Source organism: Pelodiscus sinensis, chromosome 22, assembly GCF_049634645.1.
Source record: "Pelodiscus sinensis isolate JC-2024 chromosome 22, ASM4963464v1, whole genome shotgun sequence".
In the NCBI taxonomy this organism is placed as follows: domain Eukaryota; kingdom Metazoa; phylum Chordata; order Testudines; family Trionychidae; genus Pelodiscus; species Pelodiscus sinensis.
Window position 1 is genome coordinate 16,619,929 of NC_134732.1, and position 22,668 is coordinate 16,642,596.

At 47.6% G+C, this 22,668-nt stretch overlaps 1 protein-coding gene across 2 annotated transcripts in view; it reads right to left on the reverse strand.

Moving 5' to 3' along the window:
- LOC102451371 (histo-blood group ABO system transferase-like) overlaps positions 1-22,668 on the reverse strand; it is a 41,198-nt gene that overhangs the window by 13,003 nt on the left and 5,527 nt on the right. Inside the window, exons 3-7 of one of the 2 annotated variants that reach the window (XM_075905816.1) lie at positions 21,463-21,519; positions 20,028-20,063; positions 10,166-10,213; positions 9,394-9,441; positions 4,808-4,843 (exon numbers count right to left, since the gene is read on the reverse strand). In XM_075905816.1, coding sequence (XP_075761931.1) covers positions 4,808-4,843; positions 9,394-9,441; positions 10,166-10,213; positions 20,028-20,063; positions 21,463-21,519 — 225 coding nt within the window. The remainder of the gene's footprint in view (positions 1-4,807; positions 4,844-9,393; positions 9,442-10,165; positions 10,214-20,027; positions 20,064-21,462; positions 21,520-22,668) is intronic. The other variant, XM_075905817.1, reaches the window with a different exon arrangement.

Consider the following 22,668-nt stretch of genomic DNA (forward strand, 5'->3'; position numbering starts at 1 on the left):
AACAGTACAGGTCCCAAAACAGACCCTTGCGGAACTCCACTTGTTATCCCTTTCCAGCAGGATTTAGCACCGTTAACAACAACTCTCTGACTACGGTTATCCAGCCAATTATGCACCCACCTTATCGTGGCCCTATCTAAGTTATATTTGCCTAGTTTATCAATAAGAATATCATGCGAGACTGTATCAAATGCCTTACTAAAGTCTAGGTATATGACATCCACCGCTTCTCCCTTATCCACAAGTCTCTTTATCCTATCAAAGAAAGCTATCAGATTAGTTTGGCATGACTTGTTCTTCACAAACCCATGCTGGCTATTCCCTATCACTTTATTACCTTCCAAATGTTTGCATATGATTTCCTTAATTACCTGCTCCATTATCTTCCCTGGGACAGACGTTAAACTGACCGGTCTGTAGTTTCCTGGGTTAGTTCGAATTAACTTTGATAGGCGCTACACATAGAAACCGCTAGTTTGAACTTAATTCGAACTAGTGGAGCGCTTAATTCGAACTAGGTAAACCTCATTCTACGAGGACTAATGCCTAGTTCGAATTAAGTAGTTCGAATTAAGGGCTCTGTAGCCACTTAATTCGAACTAGCGGGAGGCTAGCTCTCCCCAGCTTTCCCTGGTGGCCACTCTGGGCACCACCAGGGAAACTCTTCTGCCCCCTCCCGGCCCCGGAGCCCTTAAAGGGGCACGGGCTGGCTACGGTGCCCATGCCAGGTGCAAGCCTGCCAGCACCCAGCCAGCAGACCCTGCACCTGGTACAAGATGAGCCAGCCACCCACTGCCACCCAGCCCTCCGCCTCTTCCCGGGACCAGGCTGGCGGCTCCCGGGAGCCTGCCCAGGTCCACAAGAGGCGGGTGCCCACCTGGTCTAGTGCAGCCCTCATCCACGACCTCCACACTAGGCACAGGAAAGTGGCCATCTAGGGCAGGATAGCTGCCAGCCTGGCCACCCAGGAGCAAGTTGGCATGAAAATCAAGGTGGTCCACTGAGACCCCCGACCCTGAGCCCTGAGCTTAGAATGGCCGTACTGGGTCAGACCAAAGGTCCATCTAGCCCAGTAGCCTGTCTGCCGACAGCGGCCAACACTAGGTACCCTGGAGGGAATGGACCGAAGACAATGACCAAGCCATTTGTCTTGTGCCATCCATCTCCAGCCTTCCACAAACAGAGGCCAGGGACACCATTCCTACCCCCTGGCTAATAGCACTCCATGGACCCAACCTCCATGACTTTATCTCACTTCTCTTTAAACTCTGTTATAGCTCTAGCCTTCACAGCCTCCTGCAGCAAGGAGTTCCACAGGTTGACTATTTGCTTTGTGAAGAACAACTTTCTGTTGTTAGTTTGAAGCCTGCTACCCATTCCTTTCCTTTGGTGTCCTCTAGTCCTTCTATTATGGGAACTAATGAAGAACTTTTCTTTATGCACCCTCTCCACAGCACTCATGGTTTTATAGACCTCTATCAAATCCCCCTCAGTCTCCTCTTTTCTAAGCTGAGAAGTCCCAGTCTCTTTAGCCTCTCTTCATATGGGACCTGTTCCAAACCCCTGACCATTTTAGTTGCCCTCCCCTCTCCCACCCTCTCTCTTCCCCTCCTCCCACCTTCTTTTCCCAGTCTCCCCAAGTTTTGTTCAATAAAGAGAGTTTCTATTTTTGAACACACGTATCCTTTATTTTGTACATCAGGAAGGGGGGCTGGGGAAGGGTAAGTGGAAGGAGGTGAGGGAGGAATGGGGTACAAGCCCCTGATGGGGAGGACTGTGCTGGGTCTGCAGGCTCCTTGGGGTGGAAACTCTCCTGAAGCCCCTTGATTGATCCCCCCTCCGGCTGGCAGCCTGCGGCAAGTGCAGCCGGGCTAATGGCCGAATGCTGTTATGTGCCGAGTGTGGGCACTCAGGGCACTCCAAGCCAGGACTGCTTTGCAAGCGGGGAACCCCTGAGAACTGTCTGTCCGGGGTCGGGGTCGGGTCCCTTTAATCACAGCCCTCGGCTAGCCTGAGGCAGCAGCTCCACACTCTAAGTCCTAATCTGATGCCCTGCCGGCACTGCTTCCGGCCATCCTTAACCTCAGTTCAGGATCCACTCAGTGTGGACATGCTAGTTCGAATTAGCAAAATGCTAATTCGAACTAGTTTTTAAGTCTAGATGCGCTAATTCTAATTAGTTCGAATTAGTGCTGTAGTGTAGACATACCCTAATAGGTGTACAGAAATACACAAGTCCACAAACTCACATGGCATTGTGGAATAAGGCTATACAATGTAACAGGTTATTGGAATCTCTCTGGATTAACCCTTTAAGATTTAGTAATAATATAAGAAATTATCAGCTAACTAATGGTACACTGCTCTGGCCTCTATCCATCATGCATAAAGTTTGTAACTGAATAAAAAATCCTGGGTTGTACTTTGTTTAATGATCCAGGTGTTTCTGAGATTTTGTATGAATACATTAACACACGGACAATCCAGTGAATTACAGACCAGTCATCTTAACTTCTGTACCCAGAAACATAACGGAGCAAATAATTAAGCAATCAATTTGCAAACATCTAAAAGATAATAAGGTGATAAGTAACAGTCAGCGTGGATTTGTCAAGAATAAATCATGTCAAACCTAACTGATAGCTTTCTTTGACAGGGTAACAAGACCTATGGATGGGGGAGTGGGGAAAGCAGTAGATATGGTTTATCTTGCCTTTAGTAAAGGCTTTTGATACTGTCTCACATGACCTTCTCATTAACAAATTAAGGAAATACAACCTAGATGGAGCTACTACAAGGTGGGTGCATAATTGGTTGGAAAACTGGTGTCAGTCAATGGTTCACAGTCATGCTGGAAGATCATAATGAGTAGAGTTCTTCAGGGATCAGTTCTGGCTCTGGTTTTGTTCAATATCTTCATCAATTAATAAGATAATGGTAGAGAGAACACTTATAAAGGTTATGGATGATACCAAGTTGGGAGAAATTGCAAGTGCTTTGGAGAATAACATTAGAATTAAAAATGATCAGGACAAATAGGAGAAATGATCTGAAATAAATAGGATGAAATTCAGTAAGGACAAATGCAAAGCACTTCACTTAGGAAGAATTAGTTGCACACATAGAAAACGGGAAATGACTGCCTAGGAAGGAGTACTGTACAATGATATCTAGGGGTTATAGTGAACCACAAATTAAATATGTGTAACACTGTTGCAAAAAATATTGAACATAATTCTGGGATATATTATCAGGAATATTGTAAGCAAGTCACGCGAAGTAATTTTTCTGCTCTAGTCCACATTGATTAGCTTCAATTAGAAACATCTTTTCCAGATTTGGGTGCCACGTTTCAGGAAAGTTGTGAACAAACTGGAAAAAGTCTAGAGAAGAGTGTCAAAAATTATTAAAGGTCTAGAAAACATGACCTATGAGGGAAGAGTGAAAAAGTGGGTTTGTTTATTATGAAAGAGAAGACAGAGAGGACATTATAACCATTTTCAAGTATATAAAAGGTTGTTTCAAAAAGGAGGAAGAAAAAATGTTCTTCTTAACCACTGAAGATAAATAAGCAAGGGAGATTTAGGTTGGACATTAGGGAAACTTCCTGTCAGGTGGCTAAACATGGGAATAAATTGCCTAGGGAAGTTGTGGAATCTTTATCATTGGAGAGTTTTATGAGTAGGTTAGACAAAAAGCTATCAGGAATGGTCTAGTTAATATTTAGGCCTTGTCTACACTGGGAAATTACAGGGCAGTAAACCAGCTCCCAGGGATTTAACTCCTAAAGTGTCCATGCTGGCAAGGTACTTAGTGAGCACTAATTTCACAGTTGTTGCATTCTAGGTAAACCACCTCAACAAGAGGCATAGAGCTTTCTGCGCTGTGGCTACAGCACTGGGATGCCAGTGTAAACACTTCAATAGTTTTCTACATAGTCACAGGCCTCCGGATATGTCCCATAATCCCTCAAGTGGCCACTCTGCTCATTATTTTGAATTTGGCTGTCTGCCCGGCACATGCATATCCCCTTTCAAAGCTCTAGTTCTGACATCCGGCTGATCTGAGCTGGGACACAGAGCAAGCCATTCAGTGGAATGCTCATGCTGCTGTACAAAGAGACAGGTGTGTGTGTGTGTGTGTGTGTGTGTGTGTGTGTGTGTGTGTGTGTGTGTGTGTGAGAGAGAGAGAGAGAGATTGCTGTGTAGCTGTCTGAACTTACAAAGCAACATTCTGATGTCCCCCAAAACACAGTCTCTACCCCCAATACATACCCACACACTTCTCCCTCCCTTGCCCCCCATCAGTCTGCTGACTCCATCGGTGTCAGGGGCTGGAGTTCCCACAGGAAAAATGTAGAGGCAGCCAAGCTCCTTCATCCCCCCAGTGACTTTTGCCCACCAGCGGACTTGCTGACCAACTCCTCCCCCTTCCTCTTGGCACCCCCCCCACTCCCACAAACAGCTGTTTTGCACCATTCGGGATACTCCAGGAGGAGGGGAGAGGAGCAGGGAAACAGCATGCTCAGAGGAAGAGATGCGGGCAGAGCTGGGACAGGAGCAGGGCAGAGCAAGAAGAGGTGGGGCTGGACTGGGAGTTTGGGGGAATGGGTAAAGTGGGAACGAGGGTAGAGGAGAGATTGAGCACCCCCAGCTAAAGGGAAAGTCAGCACCTATGTCTCAAGGTCCCTTTCAAGCTTATGGTTCTAAGTTCAGAAACTTCTTTAATCATTTTGGTTTCACTTTAGTCTATTAATTTTAGTTATATCTTGGAGGAAACAAAAACACTTATTTTTAGTTTTACTTACGGTGGCTTTAGAACCTGTGGCTTTGAGTAAATCATTCTAAAGGGAAAAGATGAAAACAAAAAAAGTTAAGGAATGATTTTCATAGCTGTTAAAAAAAAATCCTTCTGGAGTTTACAGCTAAAAGATTCCCCCCACTCAGGGTATGTCTACACTACAAAGTTAATTCGAACTAACAGCCGTTAGTTCAAATTAACTTCGATAGGCGCTACACACGCGAACCGCTAGTTCGAACTTAATTCGAACTAGCGGAGCGCTTAATTCAAACTAGGTAAACCTCATTCCACGAGGACTAACGCCTAGTTTGAATTAACTAGTTCGAATTAAGGGCTGTGTAGCCACTTAATTCGAATTAGTGAGAGGCTAGCCCTTCCCAGCTTGCCCTGGTGGCCACTCTGGCCAACACCAGGGAAACTCTTCTGCCCCCCTCCCGGCCCCAGAGCCCTTAAAGGGCCACGGTCTGGCTACAGTGCCCGTGCCAGGTGCAAGCCTGCCAGCACCCAGCCAGGAGACCCTGCACCTGGCACGGGATAAGCCAGCCACCCGCTGCCACCCAGCCCTCCCCCTCTTCCCGGGACCAGGCTGGCAGCTCACACAAGCCTGCCCAGGGCCGCAAGAGGCGGGCGCCCGCTTGGTCAAGTGCGGAGATCGTGGACCTTATCCAAGTTTGGGGGGAAGCCTCCAACGTCCATGATCTCCGCACTAGCCACAGGAACGCGGCTGTCTACAGCCTCATGGCTGCAGGCCGGCCTCCAGAGGCCACCAGCGGAGCCGGGATCAGGTCTGCTGTAAAATTAACGACCTGCGGCAGTCCTACTCCCGGGTCTGCCAGCCAGGGGCCGACCCGGAGGCCTGCCCCCACTTTGAGGCCCTGGACCATATTCTGGGGTCTCACGCCATCTATGTCCCCCGGGTGGTGATCGACCCCGGGGCAGAGGGACCCATCCCAGACACGGAGGAGGAGCAGGAGGATGCCGAGAGCCAGGAGCCTGCCGGTAGCCTGCCCAGGACCCAGGACCTTCGAGGCATCCCACAGAGCATAATGCCTGTGTCGTCCGAGGCCGGGGAGGCCTCCACATGTGAGTACCATCATGCTCCCCTTATGTGTATGGGAGGTTGTGGGGGGAGAGGGAGCCCAGGGACCGTGCACCTGGGCCTTGCCCACCATGGAGCAGCAGCTGGGTGTCATGCAGGGGCCCTGGCCTTGCAAGGGGGGGGGCTGGGTTTCACCCACCTTGTCCCCAGGGAGAATTGACCGCTGCTCTTGTTTCACCACAGCCGCAGCACCTGGGACTGCAGGGTGCACCACCCCGCCTGCAAAAGCCACCCGCACCTGGGCCAGCAGGCGTGCCAGGAACGAGGAAGAGTACCAGCGGCGGCACCTGCGATTCCTGGAGCACCAGCTCCGCACCCAGGACCACTGGGTCCAGGAGGACCTTCGGCTGCACCAGTGGAGATTGGAGGCGCTGGAGGAGCACAGCCGTGCCCTCAGAGGCCACCTCCAGACCCTGGCCGACAGGTTCCTGCCTCCTCCTGCTCCAGCTCCTGCGGCTGCCCGAGCTCTCGCTCCTCCTCCCACCCCTGCTCCCCCTGCTCCTGCTGCCCCTGCTCCCCCTCCTGCTTCCTCTGCACCCCCATCCCTCCTGCCCCACCCTCCACACACATTCCCCCCCAATACCCTCACACCCGCAGTGCTGCGAGACGGGAGAGCCAGCCGGACCCCCAAGCCTGAGCTTTCCCTTCCCTTCCTCCCTTTCCTCCCCTTCCAGCTCCCTCCTCCCAGGTTTCCCCCTCGCCTCTCCCACCCTCATTCATCCCTCCCCCCACCCCAGTTATGTAAAATAAAAAGAGAATTTTGTTGGCAAAAAAGGTGTCTTTATTTGATATTAGGAAGGGGGCTTAGGGAGGGGAAGGGGGAGAGGGTGGAAGAAGGCCCCAGTGGGGTATGCAGAGAGAGTTCAGTCCTCCTCCACATGGAAGCTCTCCCGCGGGGCTTCCCGAATCCGGACGGCCCCCCGCTGGGCTTAATGGACTGAGCGTAATGTCCAGCCATGCAGTCAGCCTCAGCCATCCAGGCTGGCAGGAAAGCCTCCCCTTTCTTTTTGTACAAATTGTGCAGCACACAACATGCTGCCACCATGGGAGGGATATTGTGCTCTGCGAGGTCGAGACGGGTGAGGAGGCATCTAAATCAGGCTTTCAGTTGCCCGAAGGCCCCCACAATGATGATGCGGGCCCTGGTCAGCCTGGCATTGAAGGCCTGGTGGGATGGGTTGAGGTGCCCCGTGTAGGGCCGCATCCCCCACCAGGCACACGGGCATGTCCACATCCCCGACCCTGATTTGGCGGTCGGGGAAGAAGGTCCCGGCCTGCAGCCTCTGGCACACGGAGGAGTTCTGGTACACCCTGGCGTCGTGTGCCTTGCTGGACCAGCCCACATTAATGTCCGTGAACTGTCCCCGGTGGTCACACACGGCCTGCAAGAGCACGGAGAAGTACCCCTTGCGGTTCACGTACTGGGAGGTCTGGTATTCCGGGGCACGGATGGGGGTGTGCATCCCGTCGATGGCTCCCCTGCAGTTGGGGAAGCCGAGGGTGCCGAACCCCCGGATGACGGTGTCCGGGTCGGCGAGGCGGACCACCCTGCGGAGCAACACCCTGTTGATGGCCTTGACCACTTGCAGAGAGACACAGCAAAGCATGAATCACTGGGGCGCCCGGGTGGCTGGGAGTGTTCGTGCCCTGGCAGTGCCCCGCATCCCACTCCCGGAAGCAACCCCCCTGGGCGGCGTGTAGTACGGCCGGGACAGACCGACCCCTCCGGTGCAGGACACTTTTGCCTCCTCTTCCCCATATCCCTCCATTTCCCCTCCTTGCAATCCCCCTCCCTACCTGCATGAGCACTGCTCCAACGGTGGATCTCCCCACGCCAAACTGGTTCTCGACGGATCGGTAGCTGTCCGGCGTGGAGAGCTTCCAGAGGGCAATGGCCACACGCTTCTGGAGGGGGGGTGGTGGGCCTCATGCGAGTGTCCCTTCTCTGCAGACCAGGGACGAGCCACTTGTAGAGCTCCAGGAAGGTGTCCCTCTTCATCCTGAAGTTCTGGGTCCACTGCCTGATTCCCCAGCTCTCCAGGATGACGTGGTCCCACCAGTCAGTGCTGGTGTCCAGACGCCAGATGCAGCGGGGCACGCCGGCATCCGGGTGCCGCTGCGGCTCCTCCATGGCCCCCAGGGAGGCCAGGCGGAGAGGCAGGAGGCTGACATGCACCAAGTGGTGCCAGGCAGCCTCCAGCCATTGCTGGCAGGCTTGCAGTAGCAAGTCCACAAACTGCACCAGAAACTGCAGGGCGAGCTCTAGCTCCATGTTGCCTCCTGCGGCGGCGGCCCCGAAGGGAAGCACCGACACAGACAGGCGCAGAGAAAAACGCTTTGCTGTCCCTCGGCGAGGTAGGCAAGCAAGCGGAAAAGCTGAGAACCGGCTGTCCAGGGGGTCCCTTTAAGCACGAGCCTCAGATAGCCTCAGACAGCAGCCACACAAAGCAACTGCTGACCTGATGCCCTGCCAGAACTGGTTTCAGCCGCCCTTAAATGCGTCCCTGCGTCCAATCAGTGTGGATGCACTAGTTCAAATTAGCAAAATGCTAATTCGAACTAGTTTTTAAGTCTGGATGCACTAATTCGAATTAGCTTAACTTAGTTCGAATTAGCGCTGTAGTGTAGACATACCCTCAGGGACCAATACTCAAGACTCCTCAGGAAAGGGTTTTAACTATACCTCTTGCCTGAGTTTAAATCCTCGTTCAGGTCACAAATGAACATGAGTTTAATGGTCTCTAATATTGGTTCGGATCAGAAAACCCCTACATTGTGTGTCTTCATTGACAATCTATACTTAAGAGAGGCTCAGATGGAGATAGCAAAAGTCAGGAATGATGTGCATTAGAAAAGCAGTGTGAGCATGCAGGATCGGAGAAGAAAAATTTTGCTGGTGGGGAATGGGGCACCTTGATAGAGCAGTGGGTGTGGCTCAGAACTTGAATAATAGAAGTGCAGGCTGGTAACATTCATAGAGGGAAATCCATGATATCACTACTGAGAGGTAGGTAATATCCAAGCTAATGTAAATCTGGGTGTCTCTAGACTACAGGGTTTTGTCAACAAAACTATACCTGCATCTAAACTGCCGCTGAGTTCTGTCGACAGAACTCAGCAGTTTTGTTGATGGCGGTAAACCTCATTCTACGAGGAATAATGCCTTCTGTTGACAGATTTCTGTCGACAGAAGGCATTATTGCATCTACGCTGTCGACAGAACTTTGCAAGCCACTTTGTCGACAGAACTGGTTGTAGTCTAGACGTTCTTTGTCGACAGAAGCCTCGTTGACAGACAAAACTTCTGTCAACAAAAGACTGTAATCTAGACGTTCCCTCAGTGACATCAGGCTCTCTTGACAATTCATAAAACACAAATGCAATGCTAAACCATAGTAGTGGACTTCCACAAGCATAGATGATCATCCTTCAGGAACCCCAGAGCTCTTCTCAAAGCAGATCAAATGCTTAAAAGAAACTAAGTAAAATTCTACCTTGGTAATTCAATTTCCAGTAAGTTCTCCAGGAGGTAGGTACGGTTGCTATGGAGGAAGAACAATGGAACTTTGGTTTACAAAAAGACATCACAAAATAGAAAATAACTAGTCCAATGAATTATTGAGTTATTTCACATTTACCAGCATCTAAATATAAAAGAAATTTTAAAAAAATGCTACTGTATAATCTTTCTTTCTTGAACGTCAGTGTGATATTGGTTTGTTTTTTCATTGAAAGAAAACACTGAACATTTAGTTTACCAAAAATATAGCATTATTAGAGCATAACTTGTTTAAAAGTACTACAAGTCCAAGGGAGATACATCTGCAAATCTACACAAGTTGAACTTCTTTAGTCCAGCGCCCTCAGGGCCTGACCAATGCCGAACCAGAGACTTTTCCAGACCACGGGTAGTCAATATTTTATATCAGCACTACCAACACTTCTGCTTATTGGGCTCTTAGAAGTCATTTAGGGATAAATTAGAACTAAAGAGCACAGAACCCTGAGAGCCAAAACTGCTGGATATAAAAAAACTCTACAGGACCACAGGAAATTCGATGACGCCCATGAGAAGTGGACATCTGGCTAATTCAAATCATTCTGGACCACGGATATTACTATACTGGAGAGTGCTGGACTAGCAAGGTTCAGCCTGTCGTCCCACTGAAGCAAATGGTATTATCACATCAGTAAAGGCCAGTCAAGTTAGCAAGCATTTTCAGAATTATGTCAAAGATATTAAATGGAATTAACAAAAGGCCCCACCTTGGTAGATTTATATTGTGAAAGTCATCCCGGTCCTGGGTATTTGGGCTACAGGAAGAAAGCATGTCACATTTAGTGTTTGGTTGTTTTGTTGTTGTTGTTTTAAACATAGCATAGGACAAAATAGGCAGTCACCAGAAGTGTTAAGATTAACACCATTCAACATTTAAGAGAAGGGAACAAAAGATTCCACCTTGGATGTTTTATTTCTTGTGCCTCATCCAAGTCCTGGGAGAGAAAGTGCTGGAAATGTTATTAATTAAATTTGCATGGCTAGTGGCAGGCATGGGAGGGTAGGGGATGGGCATTAGGCTCTTTCCCCAAGCCAGCAGAAGGTACCACCTTATATGTTAACAAGAGAGGAAATACGATCCCTTTTAGTTCATGAGAAAGAGCAAGGAGAAAAAAACCTCACCACAAAACCCAATACTGATTGGCAGAAACATGGCCAATTCTTTCATATAAACGCCTCTGGTATGGATGTCATGCCATGTGGTAATCTCGAATCTGTAGGTCAAGTTTCTCTGGAATTACTTGCTTATATTTGGGTGGGTGGGGTTCTCTCATCGTCCCTCTAATTACCCGAAAGTAAAGTACTTTTATCTGTCTACTGTTACCGAATCAAATTCTGATTTGCAACATCATTCAAAGCCCAGTAGCAAACATAATGGCAAACGCAAGAGATTATTTATTTTGTAAGTACTATACTAGTCTGTGCAGTGGTTTTCCTGTAACTGGGTTTATTCTGGGGAAAAGTGTCTAAGGAAAAAGAAAGATTCGGCTGTGCCTACACTGGCGCAATCTCGTGCAAAAGCGGCCACTCTTGCGCAAAAACTTGCTGCCTGTCTACACTGGCCGCGTGTTCTTGTGCAAGTAAACTGATGTTCTAATGTATAAAATCAAGGCTTCTTGTGTGAGAACTCTGATGCTCCCGCTCTGGAATAAGCCCTTTTGTGCAACTGTTCTTGCGCAAGAGGCCAGTGTAGACAGGCAACATGAATTTCTTGCGCAAGAAAGCCCTATGGTTAAAATGGCCATCAGAACTTTCTTGTGCAAGAGACCGTCTACACTGGCATAAATGCTCTTGAGCAAAAGCACATGCCAGTGTAGATGCTCTCTTCTGGAAGAGTTTTTGCACAAGAACTCTTCCGCAAGATCATGCCAGTGTAGACGTAGCCAGACTGTAAAGCAGCTCCTTACTTTAGGACAGTGACCACCACCCAGTAGATCGCTGCTGATAAAGGCAGCGGTCGGTGTGTGTGTGGAACAGAGGCTCTGCCACGAAGCAGCCCCTGTCTGTACGAGGTCCCAGTGGGAAGGGGCCCGGCTCAGTCCTGGCTTGTGCTGGGGACGAGACCAAACCCTGCTGCGGCTTTGCAATTTAAAATGCAGTAGGAGCTGGGTAGCCTGTCCCCCGGTTCCTACTGCGTTTAAAATTGCAGAGTTACAGCGGGGTTTGGTTCCACACCCTGTGTGAGCTGGGACTGACCCGGGCTGCCTATCGACTAATCGGGTAGGAGATAAAAATTCTATCGACTATCTGATTAGTTAAATATCTGCGTCTTAAGTTCTTTGGCTTGTCATGCTGTGGCAGGGAAACATAGTTCTTCAGTTACTCATTTCCCATATGCTCATGAACACATCACAGAAGAAATTGTGCCTCTTGCCTTACAGTGCACTTAAAACTAGACTGCCTTGCAGTGTATTTAAATCTAGACTTAAACCAGTGCAGGAAAGTGTAAGGCACATTCTCTGGTAGATTTTGGAGCCTCTGACAGGTGATCTTGACTGGTTTGGCCAAGAGGCTGTCAAGCAAAGCACTTCAGCTGCCCCATCCCCCATTGCTGTGCTCATCTCCTGCCCTTTGCCTTAGAGCTTTCCCCACCCCCCGGGAGCCTCCTGCTTGCAGTACAGAGCAGGGAAGGGAGAGGAGGGGTGCTGATGTTGGGGTGCCCCCTCTTCCACCCTGTATTCTGTCTCCACAGAACGGGGAGAGGGGGACAACAGCGCTTGGGATGGATGGAGTTTGCTGTCTGCTTTTGAGAGTGCTACCGGCCCAGGGCAGGGGTGAGTCTGCCTTAGATGCACTGCACCACCACCCTGGAGCCTCCTGGGGTAAGCAGTGCCCAGGTGAAGCCAGCTCCAAACCCCTGCCCCAGTCATGTACCTCCCTTTACATCCCAAACCACTGCCCTAGCCCTGAGCCTCCCCCCCCCCCCGACCCATACTCCCTTACACCCTGAATCCTGCACCCTAAATCCTCTCCTGCAGGCCAACTCATAGACTCATAGACTTTAAGGTCAGAAGGGACCATTATGATCATCTAGTCTGACCCCCTGCACAGTGCAGGCCACAAAATCTCACCCACCCCTCCTAGAATAATCCTCTCACCTATATCTCAGATATTGAAGCCTTCAAATACTTTGAAGACCCCAAGATGCAGAGAATCCTCCAGCTGTGATCTGGACCCCATGCTACAGAGGAAGGCGAAAAACCTCCAGGGCCTCTGCCAATCTACCCTGGAGGAAAATTCCTTCCTGACCCCAAATATGGCGATCGGCTAAACCCTGAGCATGTGGGCAAGACTCATCAGCCAGACACCCAGAAAGTTCTCTGTAGTAACTCCTATCATCCCTCCATTGACCTATTCCCACTGATAATGAATGGACAATTAGTTACCAAAATCATTTTATCTCATCAAACCATCCCCTTCATAAACCCATCTAGTTTAATTGAAACCAGATAGATCTTTTGCCCCCACTACTTCCCTTGGAAGGCCATTCCAGAACCTCACTCCTCTAAAGGTTAGAAACCTTCGTCTAATCTCAAGTCTAAACTTCCTACTAGCCAGCTTATATCCATTTGTTCTTGTGTCCACATTGGTATTAAGCTTAAATAATTCCTCTCCCTCCCTCTAATTTATCCCTCTAATATATTTAAACAGTGCAATCATGTCCCCCCTCAGCCTTCTTTTGGTTAAAGTAAACAAGCCAAGCTCCTTGAGTCTCCTTTCATAAGAGAGGTTTTCCATTCCTCGGATCATCCTAGTGGCCCTTCTTTGTACCTGTTCCAGTTTGAATTCATCCTTCTTAAACATGGGAGACCAGAACTGCACACAGTATTCCAAATGGGGTCTCACCAATGCCTTGTATAATGGCACTAACACCTCCTTATCCCTACTGGAAATACCTCACCTAATACATCCCAAGATCGTATTAGCCTTTTTCACGGCCATGTCACAATGGCGGCTCATAGTCATTCTATAATCAACCAGATTATAGGTTTGTAACCTATCCTTTAAATCGGCTTCCGTACCTAATGACTGGAAGATAGCCAACGTGACACCAATATTTAAAAAGGGCTGTAAAGGCGATCCTGGCAATTACAGACCGGTAAGTCTAACTTCAGTACCAGGCAAATTAGTCGAAACAATAGTAAAGAATAAAATTGTGAAGCATGTAGAAGAACATAATTTGTTGGACAAAAGTCAACATGGTTTCTGTAAAGGGAAATCCTGTTTTACTAATCTGTTAGAGTTCTTTGAAGGGGTTAACAAACATGCAGACAAGGGGGATCCAGTAGATATAGTATACTTGGATTTTCAGAAAGCTTTTGACAAGGTCCCTCACCAAAGGCTCTTGTGTAAATTACATGGCCATGGGATAAGAGGGAAGGTCCTTTCTTGGATTGAGAACTGGTTAAAAGACAGGAAACAAAGGGTAGGAATAAATGGTAAATTTTCAGATTGGAGAGGGGTAACTCCAAGGGTCAGTCCTGGGACCAATCCTTTTCAACTTATTCATAAATGATCTGGAGAAAGGGGTAAGCAGTGAGGTAGTAAAGTTTGCAGATGATACCAAACTGTTTAGGATAGTCAAGACAGAAGCAGACTGTGAGGGACTCCAAGAAGATCTCACCAAACTGAGTGATTGAGCAACAAAATGGCAAATGAAATTTAATGTGGATAAGTGTAAAGTAATGCACATCGGGAAAAATAACCCCAACTATACGTACAGTATGATGGGGGCTAATTTGGCTACGACAAATCAGGAAAGAGATCTTGGAGTTATCATGGACAGTTCTCTGAAAACTTCCACACAGAGTGCAGCGGCGGTCAAAAAGGCAAATAGGATGCTAGGAATTATTAGGAAAGGGATAGAAAATAAGACCCAGAATATCTTACTGCCCCTGTAGAAAACTATGGTACGCCCACATCTTGAATACTGTGTACAGATGTGGTCTCCTCACCTCAAAAAAGATATTTTGGCCTTGGAAAGGGTTCAGAAAAGGACAACTAAAATGATTAGGGGTTTGGAACGGGTCCCATATAAGGAGAGGTTAAAGCGACTGGGACTTTTCAGTTAGAAAAGAGGAGACTGAGGGGGGATATGATAGAGGTCTATAAAATCATGAGTGGTGTGGAGAGGGCTGATAAAGAAAAGTTATTTATTAGTTCCCATAATAGAAGAACTAGAGGACACCAAATGAAATTAATGGGTAGCAGATTTAAAACTAATAAAAGAAAGTTCTTCTTCACACAGCGTGTAGTCAACCTGTGGAACTCCTTGCCAGAGGAGGCTGTGAAGGCTAGGACTATAATAGAGTTTAAAGAGAAGCTAGATAATTTCATGGAGGTTAGGTCCATAAAAGGCTATTAGCCAGGGGATAAAATGGTGTCCTTGGCCTCTGTTTGTCAGAGGCTGGAGAGGGATGGCAGGAGACAAATCGCTTGATCATTGTCTTCGGTCCACCCTCTCTGGGGCACCTGGTGCTGGCCACTGTCGGTAGACAGGGATACTGGGCTAGATGGACCTTTGGTCTGACCCAGTATGGCCGTTCTTATGTTCTTATGTTCTAACCAGGACTCCGAGGTCCTCCTCCTCCGTTACTTCCAACTGATGTGTCCCCAGCTTATAACTAAAATTCTTGTTATTAATCCCTAAATGCATAACCTTACACTTCTCACTATTAAATTTCATCCTATTGCTATCACTCCAATTTACAAGATCATCCAGATCTTCCTGTATGATATCCCGATCCTTTTCTGAATTGGCAATAGCTCCCAACTTTGTATCATCCGCAAATTTTATTAGGACACTTCCACTTTTGGTGCCAAGATCAGCAATAAAAAGATTAAATAAAACTGGCCCCAAAACTGATCCCTGAGGAACTCGGCTAATAACCTTCCTCCAACCTGACAGTTCACCTTTCAATATGACCCGCTGTAGTCTCCCCTTTAACCAGTTGCTGATCCACCTCTCAACTTTCATATTAATCCCTATCTTTTCCAATTTAACCAATAATTCCCCATGTGGTACTGTATCAAATGCCTTACTAAAATCGAGGTAGATTAGATCCACTGCATTTCCTTTATCTAAAAAATCTGTTACTTTCTCAAAAAAGGAGATCAGGTTGGTTTGGCACGATCTACCTTTTGTAAAACCATGTTGTAATTTGTCCCAATTGCCATTAGCCTCAATGTCTCTAACTACTTCCTCCTTCAAAATTTTTTCCAGGCTCAGCTCAGAGCCCCCTCACACTCCAAATCCCTTAGCTCAAGACCAGAGCCTGTGCCCCAACTCCCTGCCCCTGCCTGGTGAAAAGGAGGGAGGGAGGATGGAGTGAGCAGGGGCGGGGCCTCGGAGAAGGGGGACGAAGGAGGCGGGGCCAGGGTATTTGGGTCTGAGGTAGATCTTAGATTGCACTTAAATTCAGAAAGGGTACGTCTACACTAAAGCGCTAATTCGAACTAACTTAGTTTGAATTAGTTAATTCGAACTAAGCTAATTCGAACTAACGCGTCTAGAACTAAAAACTAGTTCGAATTAGCATTTTGCTAATCCGAACTAGCATGTCCACATTAAGTGGACCCTGAACCGAGGTTAAGGATGGCCGGAAGCAGTGCCGGCAGGGCATCAGAGGAGGACTTAGAGCGTGGAGATACTGTCTCGGGCTAGCCGAGGGCTGCGCTTAAAGGGTCCCGACCCCCACCCCGGACAGACAGTTCTCAGGGGTTCCCCGCTTGCAAAGCAGTCCTGGCTTGGAGTGCCCGGAGTACCCACACTGGGCACATCACACCACTCGGCCATCAGCCCGGCTGCACTTGCCGCAGGCTGCCATCTGGGGAGAGGGGGCAATTGGGGGGCTGCAGGAGAGCTTCCACCCCCAGAAGCCCGCAGAGCCAGCCCAGTCCTCCCCATCGGGGGCTCATACCCCATTCCTCCCTCACCACCTTCCACTTACCCTTCCCTAGCCCCTTTTCTTGATGTACAAAATAAAGGACAATTGTGTTCAAAAATGGAATCTGTCTTTATTGAACAAAACTGGGGGAGACTGGGAAAAGGAGGTGGGAGAGGGGAAAAGAGAGGCTGGGAGAGGGGAGGGCAACTACAATGATCAGGGGTTGGGAACAGGTCCCATATGAAGAGAGGCTAAAGAAACTGGGACTTTTCAGCTTAGAAAAGAGGAGACGGAGGGGGGACAGGATAGAAGTCTCTAAAAGCAGGAGTTGGGTGGAGAGGGTGCATACAGAAAAGTTCTTCATTAGTTCCCATAAAGAAGGACTAGAGGACACCAAAGGAAAGGAATGGGTAGCAGGCTTCAAACTAGTAAGAGAAAGTTGTTCTTCACAAAGCAAAGAGTCAACCTGTGGAACTCCTTGCTTCAGGAGGCTGTGAAGGCTACAACTAGAACAGAGTTTAAAGGGACGTGAGATCAAGTCATGGAGGTTGGGTCCATGGAGTAGTCTTAGCCAGGGGGTAGGAGTGGTGTCCCTGCCCAAGGTTTGTGGAAGGCTGGAGAGGGATGGCACGAGACAAATGGCTTGGTCACTGTCTTCGGTCCATCCCCTCCAGGGTCCCTAGGGTTGGCCGCTGTCGGCAGACAGGCTACTGGGCTAGATGGACCTTTGGTCTGACCCAGGACGGCCATTGTAAGCTCAGGGCTCAGGGTCGGGGGTCTCAGTGGACCCCCTTGATTTTCATGCACACCTGCTCCTGGGTGGCCAGGCTGGCAGCTCTCCTGCCCTAGCTGGCCACTTTCCTGTGCCTAGTGCGGAGATCGTGGACAAGGTCCACGATGTCCGCACTAGCCCAGGCGGGTACCCGCCTCTTGCGGTCCCGGGCAAGCTCCCAGGAGCCGCCAGCCTGGTCCCGGGAAGAGGGGGAGGGCTGGGGGGCATCGGGTGGGTGGCTCGATCCGTGCCAGGTGCAGCGTCTGCTGGCTGGGTGCTGGCAGGCTTGCACCTGGCACGGGCACCGTAGCCAGCCCGTGCCCCTTTAAGGGGTCCGGGGCCGGGAGGGGGGCAAGAGAGTTTCCCTGGTGTTGGCCAGAGTGGCCACCAGGGAAACCTGGGGAGGGCTAGCCTCCCACTAGTTTGAATTAAGGGTCTACACAGTCCTTAATTCAAACTAGTAAGTTTGAACTAGGCTTAATGCTCGTGGAATGAGGATTACCTAGTTCAAACTAAGCGCTCCGTTAGTTCAAATTAAGTTCGAATTAACGGAGTGCTAGTGTAGCGCTTATGAAAGTTAGTTCGAACTAACGTCCGTTAGTTCGAACTAACTTTGTAGTGTAGACATACCCAAAGTGATCTTGTGCTTAAAAAGGTTAGGGTATGTCTACACTACCACCCTAGTTCGAACTAGGGTGGTTAATGTAGTCAATCGAAGTTGCAAATGAAGCCCGGGATTTAAATATCCCGGGCTTCATTTGCAACTTCGATTGACTACATTAACCACCCTAGTTCGAACTAGGGTGGTAGTGCAGACATACCCTTAGAGACCACTGCTGTAGGACCTTTTCCCAGCACTCTAGCACACAGCATCTTTGGGAGCTGAACCCCAAATAAATCTTGTTACCACAGAGAACAAATTAGGTTACTAAGCAAAATAAAGCAGAACACACAAAGTAAGCTTAATACACTGAATCAGTGTTTCCCAATCTTTTCCGCATCATGCCCCCTTTTTGATTTTTAAGAAACCCTCACGCCCTCAGAAAAAAAAAAGGAGCTGACTAGGGCCAACAAACAAAAATAGCAACAAAACTTGGCAGGGAGGAGGGAGGATTGTTGGGGTACAAGTCACCTCGCGCACCCCCCTGGAATTTCTTCATGCCTCCCGGGGCATGAAGAAATAAATAAACTAATTATTAATTAATATTTCACCCTACAAAGTCATTCTTATAATCATCTTTACAGATGAGACATCCTTCTAGCCTAAGGTCAGTTCCTTCTGCTAGTTAAGTCTTAGTTGTTAACAGCAGTCACCTTGGGTGGGGTAGCCAGGAGAACTGACTCATTCTCCGCCCTTAAATAGGATTAGTATAAACAGGAGTCCATTGTTTCAATTTTGGCACAAGTGCAGATTTCAATATAGATTCCAGTATCAGGTGATAGGGATCATATCTCTGTAAGGCCCTTATCTCCATATCTCATGGGCTGACCCAAACCTCTGCAGGAAGGTTCAACCTCATTGTCTCTTGCTAATGGGCCATCACAGCCTTGAAACAGTGGGAGTGACCCAAATCAGGGAGTATGCCATTACAGAGACTCCATCCAGTAATCCTCACTGATTAATGAGGGTAATAATGCTCCCTGACACACACTCTCCTCCTGACCCCTCCCCATTTCAGCTGAAAAGCAGCTGTGGATATACAGTAGTAGGATGACCATAGAACAGTGGGACTGGGAAACCAGCATCATGTGAAACTGCCCACTCCATACGGCATTGCAAACCCTTCTCAAAGCACAGTGGCTACGTCTACACTGGCCCCTTTTCCGGAAGGGGCATGTAAATTTCACGAGTCGTCGTAGGGAAATCCGCGGGGGATTTAAATATCCCCCGCGGCATTTAAATAAAAATGTCCGCCGCTTTTTTCCGGCTTTTAAAAAAGCCGGAAAAGAGCGTCTAGACTGGCCCCGATCCTCCGGAAAAAGTGCCCTTTTCCGGAGGATCGGGGCCAGTCTAGACGCTCTTTTCCGGCTTTTTTAAAAGCCGGAAAAAAGCGGCGGACATTTTTATTTAAATGCCGCGGGGGATATTTAAATCCCCCGCGGATTTCCCTACGACGACTCGTGAAATTTACATGCCCCTTCCAGAAAAGGGGCCAGTGTAGACGTAGCCCCTGTGTCTAGTTGCACAGTGGGATAGCTGCCACAACACACTGCTCCCTGGGCTGTTGCAAGAGCTGCTAATGCAGGTGTGCTCCACCATCACAAGGAGCACAACAGAGGTTCCCTGCAGTGCTCTGTGAGCAGAGCTGTAACTGCCAGCGCTGTACATCTGCCAGTGTAGACACACCCTGAGTCCTGCCACGAGTGCAGGGAACCAGACTAGATGACCTCTCGATGCACAGGCACCGACTCCATGAATGCTCTGGAGCTAGAGCTCCCACTGGGAAAAATTAGCAATGCTCATCAGCCACGAGCAGCCAAGCTCCCTCTACTGCCCCCCCAGTGCCTCTCGCCCACTGGCACCAACTCCTCCTCCTCCCATACAGTATCTCTCACCCCCACAAAGAGCTGTTCTGCAGCATTCGGGATGCTCTGGGGTGCAGGAGCAGGAGCAGAGAGACAGCATGCTCAGAGGAGGAGGCAGGGTAGGGGACTTGGGGGCCATGGTGGAATGTACGTGGTGGCAGGGGCAGAGCAGGGGCACGAAAAGGCAAGGCAAGGACAAGGGCGGAGAGGAGGGTGTCAAGCCCCCCCAGCTAAAGGGAAAGTCAGCGCCTATGTCTCAGGGTCCCAGTCAGGCCTCTGGTTATAAATTCAGAAACTTCCTTTTGCATTTTGGTCTGACTTCAGTTTATTAACTTTTGTGACATCTTGGAGGTAACAAGAACACCTACTTTTAATTTTACTTACGGTGGCCTTAGAATCTGTGGCATTGAGTAAATCTTTCTAAAAGGAACACAGGAAAACAAAAATTATTTCAAGTTAAGGAACGATTTTCATAGCTCTTCAAAAAGCCTTGGACAGTTTACAGATAAAGATTCCCACCAATCGGTGGGAGTGACCCAAACCTGCAAATATGCCATTATAGAGACCTCATTCAGTAATCCTCACTTGATCTACACAAATGATACATGCATATACATGGGATAATCTTATTCAGCTGATGACAATCTTTCCAACCATATGTTACGTGAGGCAACTTGCATAAAGCTTATCTCATTTGTGACACACTAATTCCTTAATCATGTGTTCAGAAAGCTTATGAAAGCCCTGTCACCAACGCCTTGTTATTTGAAGTCCTCACTCAGAGGTGAAATCAGTTGTGGAAGAACTGATTCTGCCCTGCATACTAAGAGATAAAAATCACTGACAGAATGGTCATACTGCATCAGACCAAAGTTCACCTAGCCCAGTATCCTGTCTTCCGACAGTGGCCAAAGCCAGATGCCCCAGAGGGAGTGAACAGAACAGGTAATCATCAAGAGATCCCTCTCCTGTCATCCATTCCCAGCTTCTGGCAAAAAGAGGCAATGAACACCATTCCTGCCCATCCTGGCAAATAAGTATTGATGGACCTACGCTCCATGAATTTAGCTAAGTCCTTTTTGGACTCTGTTTAAGCCCTGGTCTTTACCACATCCTCTAGCAAGGCATTCCACAGGTAGACTGTGTGCTGCATGAAGAAAAACTTCCTTTTGTTTGTTTTAAACCTGCTACCTATTAATTTCATTTGGTGACTCCTAGTTCTTATGTTATGGGAACAAGTAAATAACTTTTCCTTATTAATTTTCTCCATACCTGTCCTGATTTTACACTCCTCTGTCATATTACCCTCTGAATCTCCTCTCCTCTAAGATGAAAAGTCCCCATCTTCTTAATCTCTATTCAAATGGCACCCATTTCAAACCCCTAATCATTTGTGTTGCCCTTTTCTGAACCTTTTCCAATGCCAATATTTCTTTCTTGAGATGAAGTGACCATATCTGTATACAGTATTCAAGATGTGAGCATACCATGGTTTTCAATAGAGGCAATAAAATATTTTCTGTCTTATTCTCTCTCCCTTTTTTAACATTTCCTAACATTCTGTTTGCTTTTTTGACTGCTGCTGCACACTGAGTGGATGTTTTCAGAGAACTATCCACAATGACTCCAAGATCTTTCTCTTGAGTGATAATAGCTAAGTTATTTCCCATTATTTTGTATGCGTAGTTGGGATTATTTTTTCCAATGTGCATTACTTTGCATTTATCAAAACTAAAAGAGAAGTGGTTAGGAATCTCAGCAAAGCGGAATTGATTCCAGAGCTCACAAAATCCAGGGAAGTCCAACAGGGGATAGTTACCTCATTGTGTTGAAGATCTTGGCTGGTGTTTCCTGCCAGGTATCATTGGACATACTCCTGCACATTAAATCCAAATGTCATGTCAAACATAGAGATCTAAATAACATAAAGGCTTTACACCTAGTCCAATCTCTAGGCATGTTTAAAGATGCAAACTGTACAGCAAAGAAGCAAACCCAGCAGTTTAGCCTCACAACGGAACAAAACAAACCAGACAAACCAAAGGTTGCTAGAATGCCGTGGTCGATGAACAAAAGCAGTTTCATATTATTATCTGTCATGCACTGGGAGTGCACTCAATGATATATCATGATCTCTGCAATAAGGAGCTTACATCGTTCATCATCATTGGAATGTCAAAACTAGAGTCATTAAAAGATAATCGAAAAGAGTTATATGGCAAAACAGATGTAGTGTTTACTTACCAAGCTTGTGAAGACCTCACACTCATCAGTATTTCTGTTTATCTCTGTGTTACCTGATAGTGCTTCTACTTCTGTGCTTCAAAAGCTCCTTTGTTTTCAAATTTCACTCATTTTTATTTAAAAAAATTAAAAAGATGAAAAATACTCCCAAGGTAACCCAAAACTGAAAACAAAATGTTTTGTTTGACCCAAAAAGTTTCTTTTATTTTGCCAGGGGGAAAAAAATCAGTTTCAATTTGAAACCAACTGATTTTTTTTCTTCTGTTCAGACCCAATCTGAAAAATCAGTGATGCAGGTTTGGGAAACTAAATCCATAATTTGGCCTGATGACAATTAGCCCTGTCAGCTAACCCTTAATTACTCACTTAATTTTAGGTGTCTCCCACAGCATGTGCAACAACCTCTCCCAACTTTTATTTAGTTCAAATACTTGCTCCAGACCTAAAGAGGAGCTCTGTGAAGCTCGAAAGCTTGTCCCTTACAACAACAGAATTTGGTCCAATAAAAGATATTGCATCACCTACCTCGTCTCTCTGATATCCTAGAACCAACACTGAAAAAAACACACTGTTGATTCATATTGAATGTGTAATCTGCGGCAACCCCCCATCCTTTTCAGCAGTACTACTACCTACCCAATTATTCCCCATTATGTAGTTGGGCATTTGATTTTTTTCTTGCTAAGTGCAGTATTTTGTCCTTGTTTTATTGAATTTCGTTGTATTCAGACTAGTTCTCCAATATGTCCAGGTTGTTTTGAATTCTAATCCAATCCCCAGA